The sequence below is a fragment of the Leiobunum rupestre genome, chromosome 9 (genome assembly GCF_980474605.1).
Source record: "Leiobunum rupestre chromosome 9, qqLeiRupe1.1.hap1, whole genome shotgun sequence".
NCBI lineage: Eukaryota > Metazoa > Arthropoda > Arachnida > Opiliones > Sclerosomatidae > Leiobunum > Leiobunum rupestre.
In genome coordinates, this window is record NC_143392.1 from 20,961,029 (window position 1) to 20,981,423 (window position 20,395).

The 20,395-nt window shown below is 33.3% G+C and overlaps 2 protein-coding genes across 3 annotated transcripts in view; one reads left to right on the plus strand and one right to left on the minus strand.

Moving 5' to 3' along the window:
• The window catches only part of Invadolysin (leishmanolysin-like peptidase, invadolysin), a 250,212-nt gene that overhangs the window by 49,928 nt on the left and 179,889 nt on the right, over positions 1-20,395 (plus strand). The window lies entirely within an intron of this gene.
• LOC149926817 (uncharacterized) overlaps positions 16,283-20,395 on the minus strand; it is a 40,997-nt gene continuing 36,884 nt past the window's right edge. The window contains exon 5 of one of the 2 annotated variants that reach the window (XM_090158796.1): positions 16,283-16,709. In XM_090158796.1, coding sequence (XP_090014922.1) covers positions 16,408-16,709 — 302 coding nt within the window. In that variant the 3' untranslated portion in view covers positions 16,283-16,407. Of the gene's footprint in view, positions 16,713-20,395 lie in introns of both variants that reach the window. The other variant, XM_090158795.1, reaches the window with a different exon arrangement.

Below are 20,395 nucleotides of genomic sequence, written 5' to 3' on the forward strand. Positions count from 1 at the left end.
TGCTTGAATCGGCATTAGCCACAGAAGGTATTTTTGTACTTTATAAATACATTGAAGTATTTAAATGATTGTTTAAAAAGTCATTCAGTTTAAATCTAATTGATTGAAATCATAAAACCTTGATTTTGACAGTGCCTTTATAATAAAACCACTTCGTCTTGTTCTCATATTTTGGTCTCTCTCGGGTGGCGGAGAGATAATTTTAAACCAGTTTTTAAATATAAATGCGAAATCTTACTCATGAATTGGTAATAGTTTTGAACAAGCCATTGTATACGTTAAAATGAACATTATCTGATTGATTGTGTAAATATTGAGTTCTTAATATTGTTATATTTTCAAAATAAAGTCCTTCACGTAGGTTTCTCTAGCTATATGTCTTCTAGCCATATTCACGAAAAAATCTTTTGCATATGGAAATTTATTAATTAATGTTAAGCATTTTGTCATAGACCAGTCATAAATTAAAATAGTTTTAAAAGAATAATATTTTAAATAAATAGATTATTCTTATTATGAAATTTGTTATTTTTAATATCGTGTATACATTTAATTTGTTATTTGAATTTTGAAGTAAACCATCAATTTAACTAGCTAAGGCTCAGTTAGTTTTCAAATGTAAATGAAATGTAAAATTAGTAATATGTTATAGAAAATACAATAATATAAAAATGTCAAATTTGGACTGCGTAATCTTAGAAGCATTAAACATGATATTTAAAAAAATGTTGAATCCGTATTTTCTTTCAATTTAGGTGGTGAGTTCTTTTTCGTACGGTGCGGTAATTACCAACGCCATCTATATGCACTTTTAGGTACTTTTAAAATTTTTGAAGGCTTAATTAAAGAGAAACCCGAAACCGGAAATGTTTTATAGGGCTCTTGAGGACCCCCTCGATGAATTAATTTGGCTTCCTCCGCACTAGCGTATTTTGGTTTTCTAGTAACTCGAAACTCCTCAGTAATATTTCACTCCCAGTGTCCGGGCTTTTATTCCGAAATATTTTTAACTTTTCTATTATTAAATTTCAAATATCTCTTTAGATTTAAAAGCTTTAATAATTGCATTAATTTTAACTCATCCACCACGCTTTCATTTAAAGAAACGCGTTGAAACACACGGGGTGACGTCTAAATTATGACTGCCCACAAAACCAGACCATGATGACCCAGGGGTTCGTCTAAACATCTTCATTCTCAAGATCTAAAAATAATTACAATCAACCTAAGCTATTTTCATCAATTGTCAACAATTTAAAAATCATTTAAATTATTCAAAAAGTAAATTGTTGTCAAATAATGTAGCAAAAGTGGTAAATACTGACATGGCGACTAATACTTTTACCGGCTAATATGCTAAATAGTGGCAAATAATAAATATTAATAAAAATAAAAAACATACCAAAGAAAAAATATATTTTTGCTATTTTAGACAAATATACTGGATTAGTTGCCAGGTTTTGGGCTAGAAACTCAATTATAGCCCAATATATTTATTTATTTTGGCTATTTTTCAACGTTTTTTCCCTGAGTTTGAATTAGTCTGCTTTAGGGGTTTTTTTTAAATGTTTAAACTGTTGAATTTTCAATATTAAATACTTTTGATGATAATAAACGTTTGTGGAATAAACTTGTAATTACTTAGTTACTTCATTTAAATGCACTTACTGATTATTAGTCACTATTTGCCACTTTTTTCCATATTTACCACTTTTGCCACTGACATGGACTTTATTCTAAAAAAGTGACATTTAGGTAACACTGATTGGTTGAGTAGTATTACTCCAAATTCACATTCTTTTCTTTAACAAAATTACTCTAAAGGTAAGATATTGAAACGTATTTTGATAAAGCCAAATTAATTTTTAAATAATAACTTAAATATTGTTGAATTATTTATCCCCTATTTACTTATGATATTACGAAGTTTCGGTTATTAACAAAGCGGTTCTTTTAACCGAAATAATTTTAAACAATTTTTATTAAAATTCAAAACGTACAAAATTTATGTTAAAGGAAAATACAATTAAATTAGCAAGGTAATTCGACCCAAAAAACGCTAGAAAAGCGCTAAAACCGTACGTTACACTTTCTAAACGAAATGGTTTAGAATTATTGCCTTTAGTTGGCTCAAACGTCTGAATAAATTAAAATAGTTGATATTTTACCCTTAGAAGTCTTCATATTGGCCTAGTTTTTTAAAGATGCTTATTTCCAACATTGTTTGCCGATAGTTTTCGACTATTTCTATCGGTTATCAACTTTATTTTGAATGTTTTTCCCCCTTTAAATAATTTTGACAACCGTTTTCTCTTATTGTATAATTAATTTTCTTCTGTTTCTTCCTTTTTTTCTCCCCCAATTTTCTTCCTATATATTTTCCAATATTTCACTGATAAATTTCCTATAATTCCTTTAAAGGAATTAAAAATATTCTGTGGTCACCCTGCGTAGTGTTCGGAATTGCTTATTCACTATCCACAAATGGTACGATTTATTTAAAAAACGTTGGTAAAAAGAATATCATTTTAACTTATTTAATTATGTTTTTTACGCAACCAAGCATTTATTTGAATAAAAGTGGTATTTATTTAAATAATTGTTTGTTTTATTTAAATAATAGGCTTATTCACTTTCGATTATTTAAACATTTTACAATTTTTATTCAACTATTGGTTATTTAAATAAATATTATTTAAATATAGCCGAGCTTATTTTATTCATGGATAAAAATTAATCGACTGCCGAGCACTAACCAAAGTCATTTATTGTCGCCACTATCAGCGACAAAAAATGAAATACACTTTTTTCTTTTAAAGGTTCTATTTAGAGAAGACATTTAAAATTTCTCCGTCTCCAAAACCAATATCGCGAATCTATTCTTTATAAGGCGAAGGGACGACTAGCTTTATCTTTTCAAACACGCTCCAATGCTTCATATTTCGTTCCTTAGTCCCTCCCATCCGCTCTTCAACCTAACTAGAGATAGCCAAGGCTTAACTCCGTAAAGTTCCAGCTCTTTTCCTGTCCTCCCCACTCGGACTCGGAGCTTCCAGTGGTGGTGTTGGATTGGGGCATTTTTCAATTCGCGATTTCTCGGGGCCGTAGCCGAAGAAATGTTTAATTGCCTCTCGATTTTTGAGGCTATTTTTTTCTCCTTTTCTCGCGTCAATTCGAAAATGTGTTTTTTTTTTCGTTCGCTATGCTGGTGTATACGGGGCTCTCTCTCTCTCAGGGTGCTCCTTTTATATATTGGAAAGTGTTCGGCTCGAACGGGTTTGAGCAATTTAGAAGCTCGAGGAAGAGAATCTTCCACTCGGACGGATTCGTATTCCCTATTTTCCGTTTCCTCTTGCTCTTCCTAGCATCTCCTTCTTCCACGCATCCACGCTATTATAAACCCAGCACAGACTCGGCTCTCTCCGCAGCTGTACCCGCTTATAGGATTCCAATACCGGGTTTTCTATTTTTATCTTTCGCCTTTTGATCGCGGTTTATTGAAGGTTATGGTTTGGTGTATTGTTGTAAACGTTGTTGTAACCTTGTTTCAGGGTTTAAATCATGGATAATTCATAAGTCGAAGCCTCGTACAGGGTTCGTACAGAACCTGGATATCCTGGAAAACCTGGATAAGTCAGGGATCTGTAAAATGGATTAAAAATTTCAGGGATAAGTCAGGGATTTAAATAATTTCGTAAAAAGTCAGGGATAAATCAGGGATTTTAGTTAGTCAAACCACATATTAACAAAGAATTTTTGACCTAAAATAATTTAAAAAAATGTCCAAAAGGGTCAGGAATATTGGCAAAAATTGGTCAGTGATAACCTGGAAAAGTCAGGGATTTTAGATCATAAATTTTCGTACGAACCCTGTCGTAGGTAGCCAGTAAAACAAGAAAGCCTAATGACCTTAATAATATCGCCTATTCATTATGTTTATTATTTTGTCTAATGACGTAAAATGTTCCAATTGCCTTGTCTACGATTATTTACTTGTATTAAAACTACATTTTGCTGATGTAATAGTTTTAGAACACGGGAGCCAGCGTTGGTAAATGTTTCTGCCAACTAAAGAATTGAAGTAATACCATAAGTCTATAATATTGTTCCATAAGTTTGTCACTTTGGGGATTATTTTACTGAGAGTTAGTAACGGAGTGACGCCATCACAAGAAAAAGATCTCCCCCTATCGAGGCACTGTTAAAGGATTTTCGAAAGGTATACAGTCCTTTTCTGATACACATATCGTTTATTACATATTTTATTTAATGGCCGTACTTATTTTTATTTTTTTTGTGGTCAATTTTACGAATTATTACACCTTATTCTCGCAACACAAAATACATCCAACCTTTTAAGGAAATATTAGCCAATTAGTCAATATCGGTAAAACTATGTTATGCCTTTGGTGAACTTGTTTTCATTCTAGCTGATCTGTACTCTTTCGCTTCTGATATGTACTTACAAGTGCCCAATACACTCAGGGGCGAAGTCAAGGGGGTGGAATCACCCCCATAGATTATTCACAGTTGGAAAATTGTAGACGTAAAGATGAAATCGAATTGTAGACAATATTTTTGCAAGGGATGTGTATTTTCTAACCACTACACCAGGATTTCTTAAAAAAAAAATTAATTTGACTATAAAATAAAACAAAATTAAAATTACTAAATATTTTTCTTAGCCTCACGAGCGTAAGCTTTTTAGTTCTTCATTGGAACGCGCGTTTCGCACGTGGTCTTCAAATTCTAAAATCTTTATCGACTCCAGCACGTGCTTTCTGTCTTCCATAACTATAGCTAGTGACGTTGAAAAAACATTTGCACGTTACCTCCCGTATTTTATAGGAACACCTATTGATTCATTATTATTGTTATTATGCTTGATTTAAAAAAAAATTGTTTTTCCCAAATTGGGTTTTTTGAACTTACTTGACTTTTACTCTAAGGTATCGTGGTGGTTAAAGGTCCACAGAATCGTACGGAAAATTCGGGTCAAATTTCAGGTAACCCATTTCAAAACGTGACTCTTAGCGTACCAAAACACGTGACTTTGTAGCTCCACCTTCAAAATTCAAACGATTCTGTGACCCGCTTTGATTTATCTGGAATTTTTCCAATTTCGAGTTCCTTCTCTGTCAGTAATAACGGGATATTATCGAAACGTTTCCGCCTCTTCGATTTCAATTTTCACAGCTTAGGAAGTTACCCGACTCGCTCTTAGATGTCTCGTGATTTGTTTTCAAATTTCATGACGTTTCCCAGCACTCGGAGTGCTCTTGAGTCGCGACCAGTGCGCTCTACCTAAGAGCCAAAGTTAAGTAAGTCGAGATAGGTGACTTTTGAAAGAAATTCGAAATAAGAATCCTTGGGATTGTTTTTAGCCTCACCCCTCTAGTTATAGAGGGATTAAGGCTGTTATTTTCACTCTGGACGTTATCGGTGGTGGTGGTGAATACGCCGCGGCGCTAGCTCCGAAAGGGTCTCCGCGAAAAGTCGATATCTCCTCAACGGCACTTGAAAAAAAATTATTGATACGGCTTTCGATTGGTATTAGTTTCCTCTATCTAACTATACCAGTGCCGAACCTTTGTTGTTGATCAAAGGGGTTTTTTCCGCTTCCCGAATAAAATTCTGACGTAAAAGTTCCCGCGAAACAGTCAATTTATTTGTTAGCGACCACTGAGGCGAAAAATATGAACGTATCCATGAATGGGATATGAATTATGAAATACTCTCTCAGTCACGATACCCGTTTGAGCCCTCGGGGGCCCGTAACATTGGGCCCTTGATTTCACAGTGAACACCACTGAGGGGACAAATATGAACGATGGGGTATGAAATACTCTCTCAGTCACGATACCCGTTTGAGCCCTCGGGGGCCCGTAACATTGGGCCCTTGATTTCTCAGCCACCACCACTAAGGGGACAAATATGAACTATTATAGCCTGTGCCATCTTGTTTACATGAGGGCGACACTATACCTTCATTTAAATAGAATTTTCGAAAACCGCCGTGGGCCTGGAGAGAGTTACATCCTTTGAGGTAACCGAATATATTTGAAAGGAAATAGAATATTCAATATTGTCCTCTCCATCCTACAACCTTTGACATTTTCGACGCTTAGTAGTGGCTTGATAAGAAGGTAATCCATAACTGGTGAAATGTAAATGTAACTTTTCTGAAATTCAAATGTCATTCCTTAAATTTGATTGTTTACCTGACATTTAAATGCGTTACTTTGAAATTTATTTCTTACTCTGGTAATCCCTAATAAATGAAATGATAAATGACAAGTACTTAGGGAATAATAATATTACAGACTTAATCAGTGGCGGATTAATCAATGGGCTCAGTAGGCTTAAACCTATGGGGCCGGAACGAGGCTAAAACCAGGTTCAGAGGGCCCTATTAAAGCTCAACCTTAGGGGCCCAGGTGGTTCTTAATCCTCCACTGTTTATGCTACTACCAAATGTAACATAATTACTCATAAGTATGCCTCTGTGTAACATTTCAATTTAAAATAATTCTAGAGCCCTTGTTTCACACCAAACGTACAATTATTTTACTCAAAAATTCTTATAATCCTTATTGAAGGGCTTACCATGGAAACGAAATATCTTAATCGCGATGCACGAGCTAAATTTTTCAAATTCCGGTTTACAAACTTCCGTTTCCCATTTTTTCGTGACTTTGTTGGAAGTGACGTAATTTAGTCATATCCCGTGAACAATGTTTTATTAAAGAAAATAAATTTATGGCACACTTATGACTAATTATGTTACCTTTGGTATAACTTAACGACAGTAGTCTCTAGTCTTACAGCTTTTCACACAGTTAATTATAAAATGCTTTCTAATTGTAACCTAGTCTCTATAAGCCCAACGGTTCTGGAGATAAATTTTGAATGACCTTGAAGACATGGTTCAAGGTCATTGAATTTTGTATCATCCGATGACCTATCCGAAAATATCCAATCAATTATTAGCAATGGATAAATTTTAATGGACACCCTGTATTTGGCACGTATAATATTTTTCCACGATTCTTTGAACTTAATAACTTGTTATTTCTCGTAGTTAGCGAGGCTTTATATTTGAGCGGGTTTCCAGATTAACGTACTAGTAACATCTAAGGCAAGTCCCCGGGGGGTGGGTTCGGGTTTAACTCGAAAGTGTCCTTGTTCGGCAGCGGGTTTCGCACCCTGGGGACGTTTAAACCCAGAAGAGCGAACGTTGTTCCGAACAATTACTGGGATATCAATCTTAAGTAGGCGACGCCGGCTTCCTCTGCCAGTCCTTAATCTCGCCCGCCGCGATACTTAAGGCCGTCTCATCTCATTTGAATCTTCCAGTGAAGAGTGGACGCCGTCTTTATAAAGCCCGCTTAAGCTAATTGGACGTCTTTATTTGTCCAAATATATCACGGAATAAATGACCACTCTGCTATGACGGACACCAATTAATTCGCAACTGTTTACAAAAGGACACTTTTTTTTGACACGATAAGGTTCAAGTCAGTAGGTTTTAACTAAATTAATTGAGGTTCTTTATAATTAAGGCACCTTTTTTGACACGATAAAGTCAATTTCGTAGGTTTTAACTAAATTAATTTAGGTTCATATAAACGTGGCACTTTTTTGACACGATATAGTTCCATGTCGTAGGTTTTAACTAAATTAATTTAGGTTCTTTATAAATGTGGCACTTTTTTGAAACGATATAGTTCCATGTCGTAGGTTTTAACTAAATTAATTTAGGTTCTTTATAGATGTGGCACATTTTTGACACGATAAAGTTCAATTTCGTAGGTTTTAACTAAATTAATTTAGGTTCTTTATAAATGTGGCACTTTTTTGAAACGATATAGTTCCATGTCGTAGGTTTTAATTAAATTCATTTTGGTTCTTTATAGATGTGGCACATTTTTGACACGATAAAGTTCAATTTCGTAGGTTTTAACTAAATTAATTTAGGTTCTTTATAAATGTGGAACTTTTTTGACACGATAAAGTTCAATTTCGTAGGTTTTAACTAAATTAATTTAGGTTCTTTATAGATGTGGCACATTTTTGACACGATAAAGTTCAATTTCGTAGGTTTTAACTAAATTAATTTAGGTTCTTTATAAATGTGGCACTTTTTTGAAACGATATAGCTCCATGTCGTAGGTTTTAACTAAATTAATTTAGGTTCTTTATAGATGTGGCACATTTTTGACACGATAAAGTTCAATTTCGTAGGTTTTAACTAAATTAATTTAGGTTCTTTATAAATGTGGAACTTTTTTGACACGATAAAGTTCAATTTCGTAGGTTTTAACTAAATTAATTTAGATTCTTTATAAATGTGGCACTTTTTTGACACGATAAAGTTCAATTTCGTAGGTTTTAAATAAATTAATTTAGATTCTTTATAAATGTGGCACTCTTTTAACACGATATAGTTCAATTTCGTAGGTTTTAACTAAATTAATTTAGGTTCTTTATAAATGTGGCACTTTTTTGATGCGATAAAGTTCAATTTCGTAGGTTTTAACTAAATTAATTTAGGTTCTTTATAAATGTGGCACTTTTTTGACACGATAAAGTTCCATGTCGTAGGTTTTAACTAAATTAATTTAGGTTCTTTATAGATGTGGCACATTTTTGACACGGTAAAGTTCAATTTCCTAGGTTTTAACTAAATTAATTTAGGTTCTTTATAAATGTGGCACTTTTTTGACACGATAAAGTTCAATTTCGTAGGTTTTAACTAAATTAATTTAGGTTCTTTATAAATGTTGCACTTTTTTGACACGATAAAGTTCAATTTCGTAGGTTTTAAATAAATTAATTTAGATTCTTTATAAATGTGGCACTCTTTTAACACGATATAGTTCAATTTCGTAGGTTTTAACTAAATTAATTTAGGTTCTTTATAAATGTGGCACTTTTTTGATACGATAAAGTTCAATTTCGTAGGTTTTAACTAAATTAATTTAGGTTCTTTATAAATGTGGCACTTTTTTGACACGATAAAGTTCCATGTCGTAGGTTTTAACTAAATTAATTTAGGTTCTTTATAGATGTGGCACATTTTTGACACGGTAAAGTTCAATTTCCTAGGTTTTAACTAAATTAATTTAGGTTCTTTATAAATGTGGCACTTTTTTGACACGGTAAAGTTCGATTTCGTAGGTATTAAATTAATTTAGGTTCTTTATAAACGTGACACTTTTTTAACACGATATAGTTCAATTTCGTAGGTTTTAACTAAATTAATTTAGGTTCTTTATAAATGTGGCACTTTTTTGAAACGATATAGTTCCATGTCGTAGGTTTTAACTAAATTAATTTAGGTTCTTTATAAATGTGGCACTTTTTTGACACGGTAAAGTTCGATTTCGTAGGTATTAAATTAATTTAGGTTCTTTATAAACGTGACACTTTTTTTAACACGATATAGTTCAATTTCGTAGGTTTTAACTAAATTAATTTAGGTTCTTTATAAATGTGGCACTTTTTTGACACGGTAAAGTTCAATTTCGTAGGTTTTAACTATATTAATTGAGGTGTTTTTTTAAATGTGGCACTTTTTTGAAACGATATAGTTCAATTTCGTAGGTTTTAACTAAATTAATTTAGGTTCATATAAACGTGGCACTTTTTTTAACACGATATAGTTCAATTTCGTAGGTTTTAACTAAATTAATTTAGGTTCATATAAACGTGGCACTTTTTTGACACGATAAGATTCACGTCAGTAGGTTTTAATTAAATTAATTTAAAGGTTGATATTTTGAAAGAATTTCAGTTGACACTAGAGGGTGGGGACATTTCTTAAAATACACTTTGATAAAAAATATATAAAAAACGTTGTAGAAACGGTCCAAATGTTAAAAAAAATAGAAAACGGTGTTTCAAATTTAAAATTCGCTATCAAATAATACTTTAATATCTAGGGTGTTGGCATTGAAATCAATTTGATTTAAATCATAATTTAAATCAAGTTATGATGGTTTTTAAATCATTGATTTAAATCACACGATGTATTTTAATGGAAAAAATGGAAAAAAATAGGTTATTAAAAAATTAAAATACATCTGAGCAAACTAAAATATTTAATAATTAAATTAATTGAGATTTAATTCAAGATAAGCTAACTGATTAAAGTAAAATAACCGTTAAATATACAGGAAAAGAGCAAATTAATTGTATAAAAATAAACTAAATTCATTAAAATCAAAGAAATCCGATTTAAATAAAAAAAATCGATTGATTTGATTTTTGAAGCGACGTAATTACCAATCTTAAACTAATTTTGGTTAATTTTAATTAATTTTTGGTTGTTCCAAAAAATCCTTAAAATAGCCCCGAACTTAAATCATAAGTTTCCCTTAAACCACCTTTTGTTAACACCCTAAAACTTCGTTTAACCAATTGATACCACCAATTTTAAATATCCGGGTGCTACGTTGCCACTGCGCTTCCCCCTATCACACGGGTGTATTGTAAGTATTCTCGTACGAACGAAGAAGGAGCATAGTTTATATCCCCCAAAACTTGCAATACACGGGGGTATTACAGGGAAGCACCGGCCCGATCGAAGGGGGAAGGCAACACCCTGTATAGACAAATAATTTACTCGTCGCACCATTCCTCGACAAATTAAAGATTATCCATTTACGTGTTCGCGAAGAGAAAACTATGTACAGTCCCGATCAAATGCTTCTGACCGTTTTCTCTCGGCAGCCATTTAGTTTCTAATTTATGTAGAGAACCAACTGGCGCCATCTAACGCAAAAAAACATGGCTACCTTATTTCCAAAACCAGGTAACTCGAAAAATTATGTTTGTCTAAAAATTAATTTAAATTACCGCATTTGCGTTTCGATACCTTATTTCCAAAACCAGGTAACTTGAAAAATTCTGTTTGTCTAAAAATCAATTTAAATTACCGCATTCGCGTTTCGATACCTTATTTCCAAAACCAATTAACTCGAAATCTTCGGTTGGTCTAAAAATTAATTTAAATGATCGTGTTCGCGTTTCGCTACCTTATTTCCAAAACTTGGTAACTCATTTGCGATAAAATTCCTCTTGGGTTTATTAAGTTGATGTACAAGATGATTGAAAATTTGTTCAAATTTAAATTTAATATTTAAAATATAGTCATAACATCGGGGGGATTATGTGTACTTAAATGTCCATGACATCTTGTTCTATTTCCGGCTTTGCTCAAGCCCAAATGGAATGGTGCAAGCGCATTATTTTTCACTGCTTATTATTTTCGTGAAGGAATTCTTTCCAAAATTCCCCCAGTCGATTCTTTACTTAAAATAGAAACAAAATGGCAGCCAAGAGAAAACGGCCAGAAACTTTTGATCAGTACTGTATCTTCGTAGATAATATAATTAGAAATTTTCGTTATTTAGTTTTGCCTATTAGTGAGTCGGTGTAAAATTTAATTGGATGCGATACGCCGGTAGAGGGCGTTATCATCCTGGTGAGACGCGATATTCCACGAATCCGTCGAAATCCTCTTGAAAAGATTCGAGTCGCGCTCTCTTCGTCTCTTTGGGATATTTAATCCTATTTTCGTCTCAACATTTTCGCCTTAAAAGCCTTTCGTAAATAGAGGAACTAGGAGGGGGGGTCTATCTGTCTCGCTAGTTCCCCTCCCCCCGGGCGCTATTCTAGTTGAAGGGTTCCAACGTAGAATAGACACTGTTATCTTCCATTAATTTTCGGCTAATGGCTAAATAGTCGCTTTCTCTGTCTCCTTTGGTGATACACAAACAATTTCGTATCTCAGGGACCCGGGATGGGGATGGGGATGGGGCTTTATATATCTTAACCCCCCCTTGGTCCTTTCCCCCATTAAACAATATAGCAATTCCAGCTTCTGAATTGCTTCAACTGAGTGCTTTAATTGACTAGTCGCCGGCGTAATGATTACTTTCTATAAACTCATCCACTTTCTATCCAGTTCATGTTGATAATATTATTATACGTAAGAGCATACGTAAAGTAATCATTCGTAAGTATGCCATAGCAGCGTTTTCTTTAATACATTTTTGTTTAAGGGATTGAAATTAAATTAAGTCGCTTTGAACTTCGTGACGAAAAATGTGTCAATGGTTTTATACAGGGTTTCCGCCATACCTGGAAAATTCTGGAAATTTTAAAGTGGTCTAAAATTTAGGGAAATGTCTGAAAATATAAAAGTGGTTTAAAATTTAGGGGAATGTCTGAAAATATAAAAGTGGTCTAAAATTTAGGGAAAGGTCTGAAAATAAAAAAGTTGTCTAAAATTTAGGGAAATGTCTGAAAATATAAAAGTGGTCTAAAATTGAGGGAAATGTCTGAAAATATAAAAGTGGTCTAAAATTTAGGGAAATGTCTGAAAATATAAAAGTGGTCTAAAATTTAGGGAAATGTCTGAAAATAAAAAAGTGGTCTAAAATTTAGGGAAATGTCTGAAAATAAAAAAGTGGTCTAAAATTGAGGGAAATGTCTGAAAATAAAAAAGTGGTCTAAAATTTAGGGAAATGTCTGAAAATATAAAAGTGGTCTAAAATTTAGGGAAATGTCTGAAAATATAAAAGTGGTCTAAAATTTAGGGAAATGTCTGAAAATATAAAAGTGGTCTAAAATTTAGGGAAATGTCTGAAAATAAAAAAGTGGTCTAAAATTTAGGGAAATGTCTGAAAATAAAAAAGTGGTCTAAAATTTAGGGAAATGTCTGAAAATAAAAAAGTGGTCTAAAATTTAGGGAAATGTCTGAAAATATAAAAGTGGTCTAAAATTTAGGGAAATGTCTGAAAATATAAAAGTGGTCTAAAATTTAGGGAAATGTCTGAAAATATAAAAGTGGTCTAAAATTTAGGGAAATGTCTGAAAATAAAAAAGTGGTCTAAAATTGAGGGAAATGTCTGAAAATATAAAAGTGGTCTAAAATTTAGGGAAATGTCTGAAAATAAAAAAGTGGTCTAAAATTTAGGGAAATGTCTGAAAATATAAAAGTGGTCTAAAATTTAGGGAAATGTCTGAAAATAAAAAAGTGGTCTAAAATTTAGGGAAATGTTTGAAATTTTTAAAATTAGTCTAAAATTTAAGGAAAATCGGGGAATTTAATTTTGGTTGCAAATGGAAAATGTTTACTAAAATAGTTTTAAAAAATTGCCAAATAAGTCTTACATATTTTCTACGATTACATGAAAAAAAATCGACTTAATTTTTATTGATAGATTAAAACTTAAAAATGCTCAAGATGATTTTCTCTAAAACTACATTTTTAAACAACTTTAGGGTATTAAACTACTAAATAGTATCAAGAATGTATTTATTTATACCTAGGGAGAATGTCTATGTCGAGACGGTTTTTAGCCTTTCTCTCAGTCCACCCGTTGATCCCCCCAGTACGCTCCTCCGCTTAAAATAAAACGAATAGTCCCGGCTTAAAATTTACGTCACCTAACGCGATGGAAATCAAACGCCGGTGACGTTTTGTCTTTCTTCACGCGCGAGACGGGGGAAAGGCGTTCAAAGTGCCCGGCGATTGTCGCAACATAATCATTCTTATTAATAATAAATAAATACATTTTTGATAGTATAAAACAAAAGAATATATTTCAACTTTATAAAATACAGGAACACTATCTTATTTGAAATTTTATAAGTTTATTTTATATGTTGCACTTAGCTCTTTGAATTTATAAATACAAATTAAAAACCACTTTAGTTACGTAATGAAAATGATTTAATTAAAAATACCTCAAATAACGGCTGATGATGCCTCTGCACAGAACGCGAAACTATTCGTTATTTTATTAATCATTTTTATTACGTAACTAAAGTGGTTTTATTTTTTTATTACCGAATACGTAAGCCGTCCATTATTAATACTTTAGGGACTTTTAAAATTATGAGAAATTTAAAACCACAGAACAACTTCATAATCTAAAATGTAGTCAGACTCTGAATTAGTCTGTACTGCGCTGTACAGATGTAATTAATCCGCAGATTTAAGTGCAAAATATAAAATAAACTTATAACATTTAAAATAATGTGATATAAGATAATGTTCCTATATTTTGAAAGGCTTAAATATCTTCCTATATTTTATACGTTTATAAATACAAATGGTATTTAGTAGTTTAAAATTGTTTCTCGAAAAATTACCAACAAAATTAAATGTTCGAGATATTTTTCGCAATGGAGATCCAATTTGTGTATTTAAGGTATCGAAGTATGAATATTTATTGGATAATTTCTTTGTTTTTTGCTTAATAACTATCTGAATTTCGTTATTCTTATTCATTAATATTAAAGGGGAACGGCCAAGCTTTTCCAAATATGGCCTTATTTCCGCATCAAAAGATTAACAAGACGTTCAATATACTAACACAGCAGCTCGAGCTTTTTTTTTTAACAATTTTACCGGTTTCTCACCAGGTGTCGCGGCGGACGCGCGCTTTTCGATTTCCCGAAATGTCTTTATTTTATTAAAAATTAACCACTCAATTTTTTTTGATGCGGTTTTCGCCATAAATTTTAGTTTTTAATAGGCTATAGGGCTATCTAACTGGTTAAAGCTTGACCGTTCCCCTTTCAACATTATAAGGTCTTTTTTGAGTTGGCAATGTAAGGTTACCATACCGACTTTTAAAGGGATAAATAACGTACTTACGCGGAATTATCTAAAAAAGGGTTTAAGACTTTTAGAGTCGGCATTTGGATCAGGACCCAAAAGCGACTTTTCGACCAAAAAAATCAGTTGATTTAAATCTTGATTTTAATCATGATTTGAATTAGCCAACCCTACGACATTTATTCTCCATAATAGTAAATAAATGCTTGTTATTATATAATTTGATTATATATGGCAAGGATTACTATTGTAATCTAATAATAATGATAATAATCAGCTAGGCTAATACCCAAGGCCCAAGTCTTATTCGAATAACTATAGCAGGGCTCCCACCAGGTCCCTAAAATGCCTAAAAGCCCCTACTTTTTTTCGAGGTCCCTAAACCACCATAAAATCGGGATTTGGTCACTAAATCACCCTATTTCTAGTACATTTGGTGAAAAGTACCATCGGCTTAAAATATTTCGTAGAAATGCGAAAAAAAAACCCGATTTAATGTGATAGAATTATTACAAAAAATTTATAGTCATTTTTGGGATTGATAAAAGTTTTTTTAGAAATTAAAACTTAAGTACTTAATTTTTGTGATAAAACATTTTTTAAATTAAAACTAAGTCAGTTTTAAAAATTTGCTGCTTTTAAAAGTTTAAATAAAGATCTTATTTTTGTTTATTAAAATGGTCCCTATTTGGTTCCTACTTTAAAATATTTGGTTCCTATTTCACCCTATTTCTAGCCAGAAAAATCCCCTATTTCCCTATTTTTTTTTGAGATTTTGGTGGAAGCCCTGCTATAGTCTATGGTAAGATTGGTACCGTATGACTAAATCAATATTGGCTAGGTTTAAAGGTGTTATGAAATGGGAATTGTATTCGATATCTTCCCATTTTTCGCTGACTGCTTCAAATTTTTCTGTTCTTTATCGATTCCGTATAATTCATGGATTTTACCCCGACAAATCTAGTTCTGTTAACACTGGCTAAACTCCACGAATTGCAACTTTTGGGATAAAATCGGTTTTTGTGCCTTGCTAACATGGTTTACTTCCGAGTGTTAGATTTTCCATTTCTACAATTTTTGCTGGATTTTGATTAGGCCTAAATGGATTATCTTTGGATCGTCGTCTTAGTTATAACTTATGCATCATCAGTGTGTTTTGCCCCAAACTACATTTATGAAATTAATACATATTTTATGATAATATAATTATTTTGTCTTCTTAACTTACAAGATGAGTACCCGATGTGTTTATTGTCGATTTTGTTCAAAGTCGGGCGTAATGTAGACCTATATGAAATTTCCCAAAAAGAGACGTTGCACTACCCATTCGATTTGCCATGGCAACTGAAAATGTTTTTGACCCTGTGGAACCGAGAAAATCCCATGCTTTTTTAAATGGAGATTTTTGTGTTAAGTGGTCAAACACATTTTCGGTTGCCATGGAAAATCGAATGGGTCCTTTTGGGAAATTTCATATCTCATATAAGTCTACATTACGACCGACTTTGAACAAAATCGGCAATAAACACCTCGGATACTCTCCTTGTTAGTAGTCTCCTAATATTGTTAATTTTTAATTAGAAGTTTTTTTTTAATTTTCCCCAAAAAAATGGTAAAAAATGTTTTAAAAATATATTTTATTTGAGCTTTTACCAAACCCAATTTTTATAATAAAACTCGTGGGTTATTTTTCAAAAAATCGGTAACTACAACGTGGTATATTATTTGTTGTTACCAGAGAACGGGCTTTTATTTCCTTCCGTAAATCCGATCTAGTTGGTAACGGAGGTATCGGTATCCCGATCGGGAGGGTCCGGATCCGTCCTCTCGGAGCAGCAGCACCAGCAGCACCTCGCCCACCGAGTGAACCATCTCTCTTCCGCTTCTCGCCTTTCGTCGTCTCGGATGGCCTCCCGGTCATCGATTGCCCGTCCTGGCGCACCTGAAAATTCCTCCAGGTTGACCGGTCGCTCCCTCGTGACCGCCATTCGAAAGAACGCCCCGATGACCCCTGCTTCTCGTCTTCCCCCGACGACGGGCAGGGGCCGTATTTCCACTCGCCGGTGTCCAATTCCTGCTGGGGAAATAAATACGGTTACATTTGCCCAAATTGCTCCTCGTCGCTGTAAACAATAGATAAAATACCCTTGTACAATCAAAAGGTTGATTTTTTACCAGAATGTGCTTATTTATACTATAAGTAACATAATAACAATAAGCTATTGCGCAATCTAGGTGTAGTTATCAGCGCAGAGTCCCCTTGTGTCTAAATACAGGGTGGAAGCTTCAGCCGTGGTTCAACCTCGGTACTTCTCCTAGTACACCAGAGTGCTGCGAGTAGAACACTTCTACAGGCGCTGGTAGGCCAAAAATAGACTAATGGGACCATTTGAAGCGCATCTTCCAAATGCTTTTTCGGGCGATTGGATAAAGATGCGCTTCTAATTCTCCCATTGGACTATTTTTGGACTACCAGCGCGTGTAGAAGTATTCCACCCGCAGCATACATACATACATACCTATTTATTTTAATTTTGATTTTACAAGCCCCTTTTGAAACAGTGGGGAAACCATTTAAATATGGATTCTCAGGAGTTAATACAGAAATAAAATTTCAGAAACATTTACACACAGAGTTAATGTAGACTTATTATAAAACACTAAAAATTAAGAAATTAAACATATATACACAAATATTCACGGTTCTTATATTCTCCAACTCCCTCCGGCAGGCCACGAGCAGAAACTTGAAATTTGAATCTACAGTCTTTTAAGCCTGAGACCACCCCAACCCCCAAATTCGTTTTGTGGCATCAATATCTTGCCAGTCAGCATACACCAGAGTGCTGCGGGCGGAACACTTCTACAGGCGCTGGTAGGTCAAAAATAGACCATTAGGAGAATTAGAAGCGCATCTTCCAATTGCTTTTTCGGGCGATTGGATAAACTGACGCGATTATATTATAATTTAATATAATTATTTTTATCTTCCAACACTCATATAGACTCAAGAGTGCTCTCAACTTCGGAAATCTCAGTTATTCTTCAAGCTTTATTATCCGTCGATACTAGCCGTAGCGGCGTTTTTACCCTTGTTAAAACTAGCCTTGAAGGGTGTTTGAATACACTTTAAAAGCAAAATGTCTTCTCCATTTTGTATGCCAAGCAATTCTTCTTCTTACACGATTTATTGTCTTAACTTAATCTCTGTTAGCGTTGGAATGACTAATACCCTCTTCAGACGAGGCTAAAATAACGGGTTTTTGTGAACCAAAGTACATTTCATTATACAGAAATACTAAAAGTAAATTTTATTCGATTAATATGCAGTCTAGAGCCCATTTTAAGTGGCTCCTGTTATACTCTCATCAGACGAGGCATATCCGAAGTATATTTTTCATAGATAAATCGTCGCCGTTAAAACAAAACCACTTATCTTTTCGGTGGCCTTTTTGAGAAAAATTGATTTTTAATTTTGCAGGGACTTGTGAAATCGCGTGTTAGGTTTTTACATGTGAGATAATTTTATAGTTAAATAATTTCGTTTCAATATTGACTCTTTATGAGAATTTTAATTTAAAAATATTTTGCTAAAGGGGAATATTTGAGACACGTGGTGTTGCGTCATGAAGTGAGATAGGAGCTGAAAATAAGCGAGATACGTGCTTTTGCGTGAAATAAGTTGTGAATATCAAAGATACGCTTAAATGTTTTCTCGATTTAAAAAATAAATCCAATTGCAACCTATTAATGTTTTTAATGTTATAAACGTAAATGGGGGTGTAGAATCTAAATATGTCAATTTTGACAAAACCACGTATCTCAAGTTACGTGGTTTTGTTTTAACGGCGACGAAATATAAAACCAGGCTTAGACTCCCTCTAGTTAACAATAGTCAAATATTTTTCCGAAGTATGAAAAATAAACATCAACAGGTACTCTGAAAATGATATTAAGGTTATTAGAGCTCAAAATTAAATAACTTAAGAGTGGGGTTGCGAAGTCGTTAGCAGCAAGAAGAGCCGGGTTCGATCCCAGCTTGTGGCACTGGGTGAAAACTTGGAACCACAACTTCCACGTTGAGTTTGCAAGTTCTCTCCCCCACTGGTTAAAAGTATTTTCCCCCTAAATCTTCGGTTTCCCCTTTCCGTAAAAACTTGTTGAGGTTAACGGTAATAGTTGGTGTAGGGAAGGCAGCGCACCCAGACGTCCTATAATTCCTATAAAATAATGTCCTTCAAAATGTCCTATAATTCCTATAAAATCCTATACTTAAAAATGTTGTATAATTCCTATAAAATCCTATACTTAAAACGTCCTATATCATTCTACATTTTTTAGCAAAATCCCCAAAAGTCCTATAAAATCCTATAATTTTTATATCTTGCCCATTTCAAATCTCGCCACTCAGTTAAATTACTAGATTTAGCTATATGATAAATTCCTATACCAAGTCATTCTAGTCTATACTTTTGTTATTGTTAAGATGGTTAGCTACTAGTATATATTTTGTGATAAAATAGTTAAATAGTTTTTTTAAAGTGGAAATCAAAGATTTATTTAACTAAATATAGATTTTGTTTTTAAATGTATAAAGTTAGAAAATGAAATAGCATATATAGTCCAATAAAGTCCTATAATTTAGAAAAAATAGTCCTATTAAGTCCTATAATTTTGAAAAATAGTCCTATAAAATCCTATAATTTAAAAAATAGTCCTATAAAATCATATAATTTTGAAATATATAGAATCCTATAATATTTAAAAAGTAGTCGTATAAAATCCTATAATTAAAAAAAATAGTCCTATAAAATCCTATAATTTTTAAAAAATAGTACTATAAAATAATATAATTTTTAAACATAGTCCTATAAAGTCCTATAATTTTGTTAAATAGTCCTATAAAATCCTATATTTTTAGAAATATAAACCTATTTTCCCATTAACCTCCTACACAATTTAACCCAACCACCTGAATCAACGGCATTAAAAGTCGCATGATAACTTGAGCTTATTAATATTCTTACTGTTAAATCAAGCCAAATAGCGCTTCTGTTTAAAAGAAACGCGACCAAAATCGTCCTTGGAAGGCCGTTTGTGTTTGTATGGGGGGGGGGGGACCAGTATCAGTTGCTGTTGTAACTCGCAGCCAACAGACATCTCTTATTCGCGGCAGCTAATGTTAGCCTAATGATAATCTTGGCCCATACATAATTGAAAGCCGGCGTTCGTTCCACCGACACCCATCCCGAGCTGATCAATAATATATTATTGATTACGTTAGCGCCACCCTGCGTTCCTCCCGCAACGATCCTTCGTTCTATTCTTCCTTTTCTGTATAACAGATCGCTGTAATCTTTCCCCTTAACGTTTTTGGTACGATGATAGTTAATTTGGGTTCCCTTTTAATGAGGTTACATTTCTCTGCCGTCCGCCGTTCGAATATTCGATCTATCCGTTCGGAAACACCTCTCCTCGGTCGCTTTTCTCTCGTAACTTTCGCCTGATGATAAAGTTAGCTGTCGGATCGGTTGGGGAGGCTTATTTATGTATAGATTGTGATGGAACATGCCTTTATCAGATCTTAGTTTATTTGCCCGTCCGTTCTCATTCTACCTGAGCCAACAAAAGGTAGTTTTATGCAGGGTTCGTACACAACCTGCAAAATGGATCCAAAAAGTCTGGGATTTGAAAATGGATTCAAAATGTTTGGGATTTTTAAAATGGATCCAAAAAGTCTGGGATTTGAAAATGGATCCA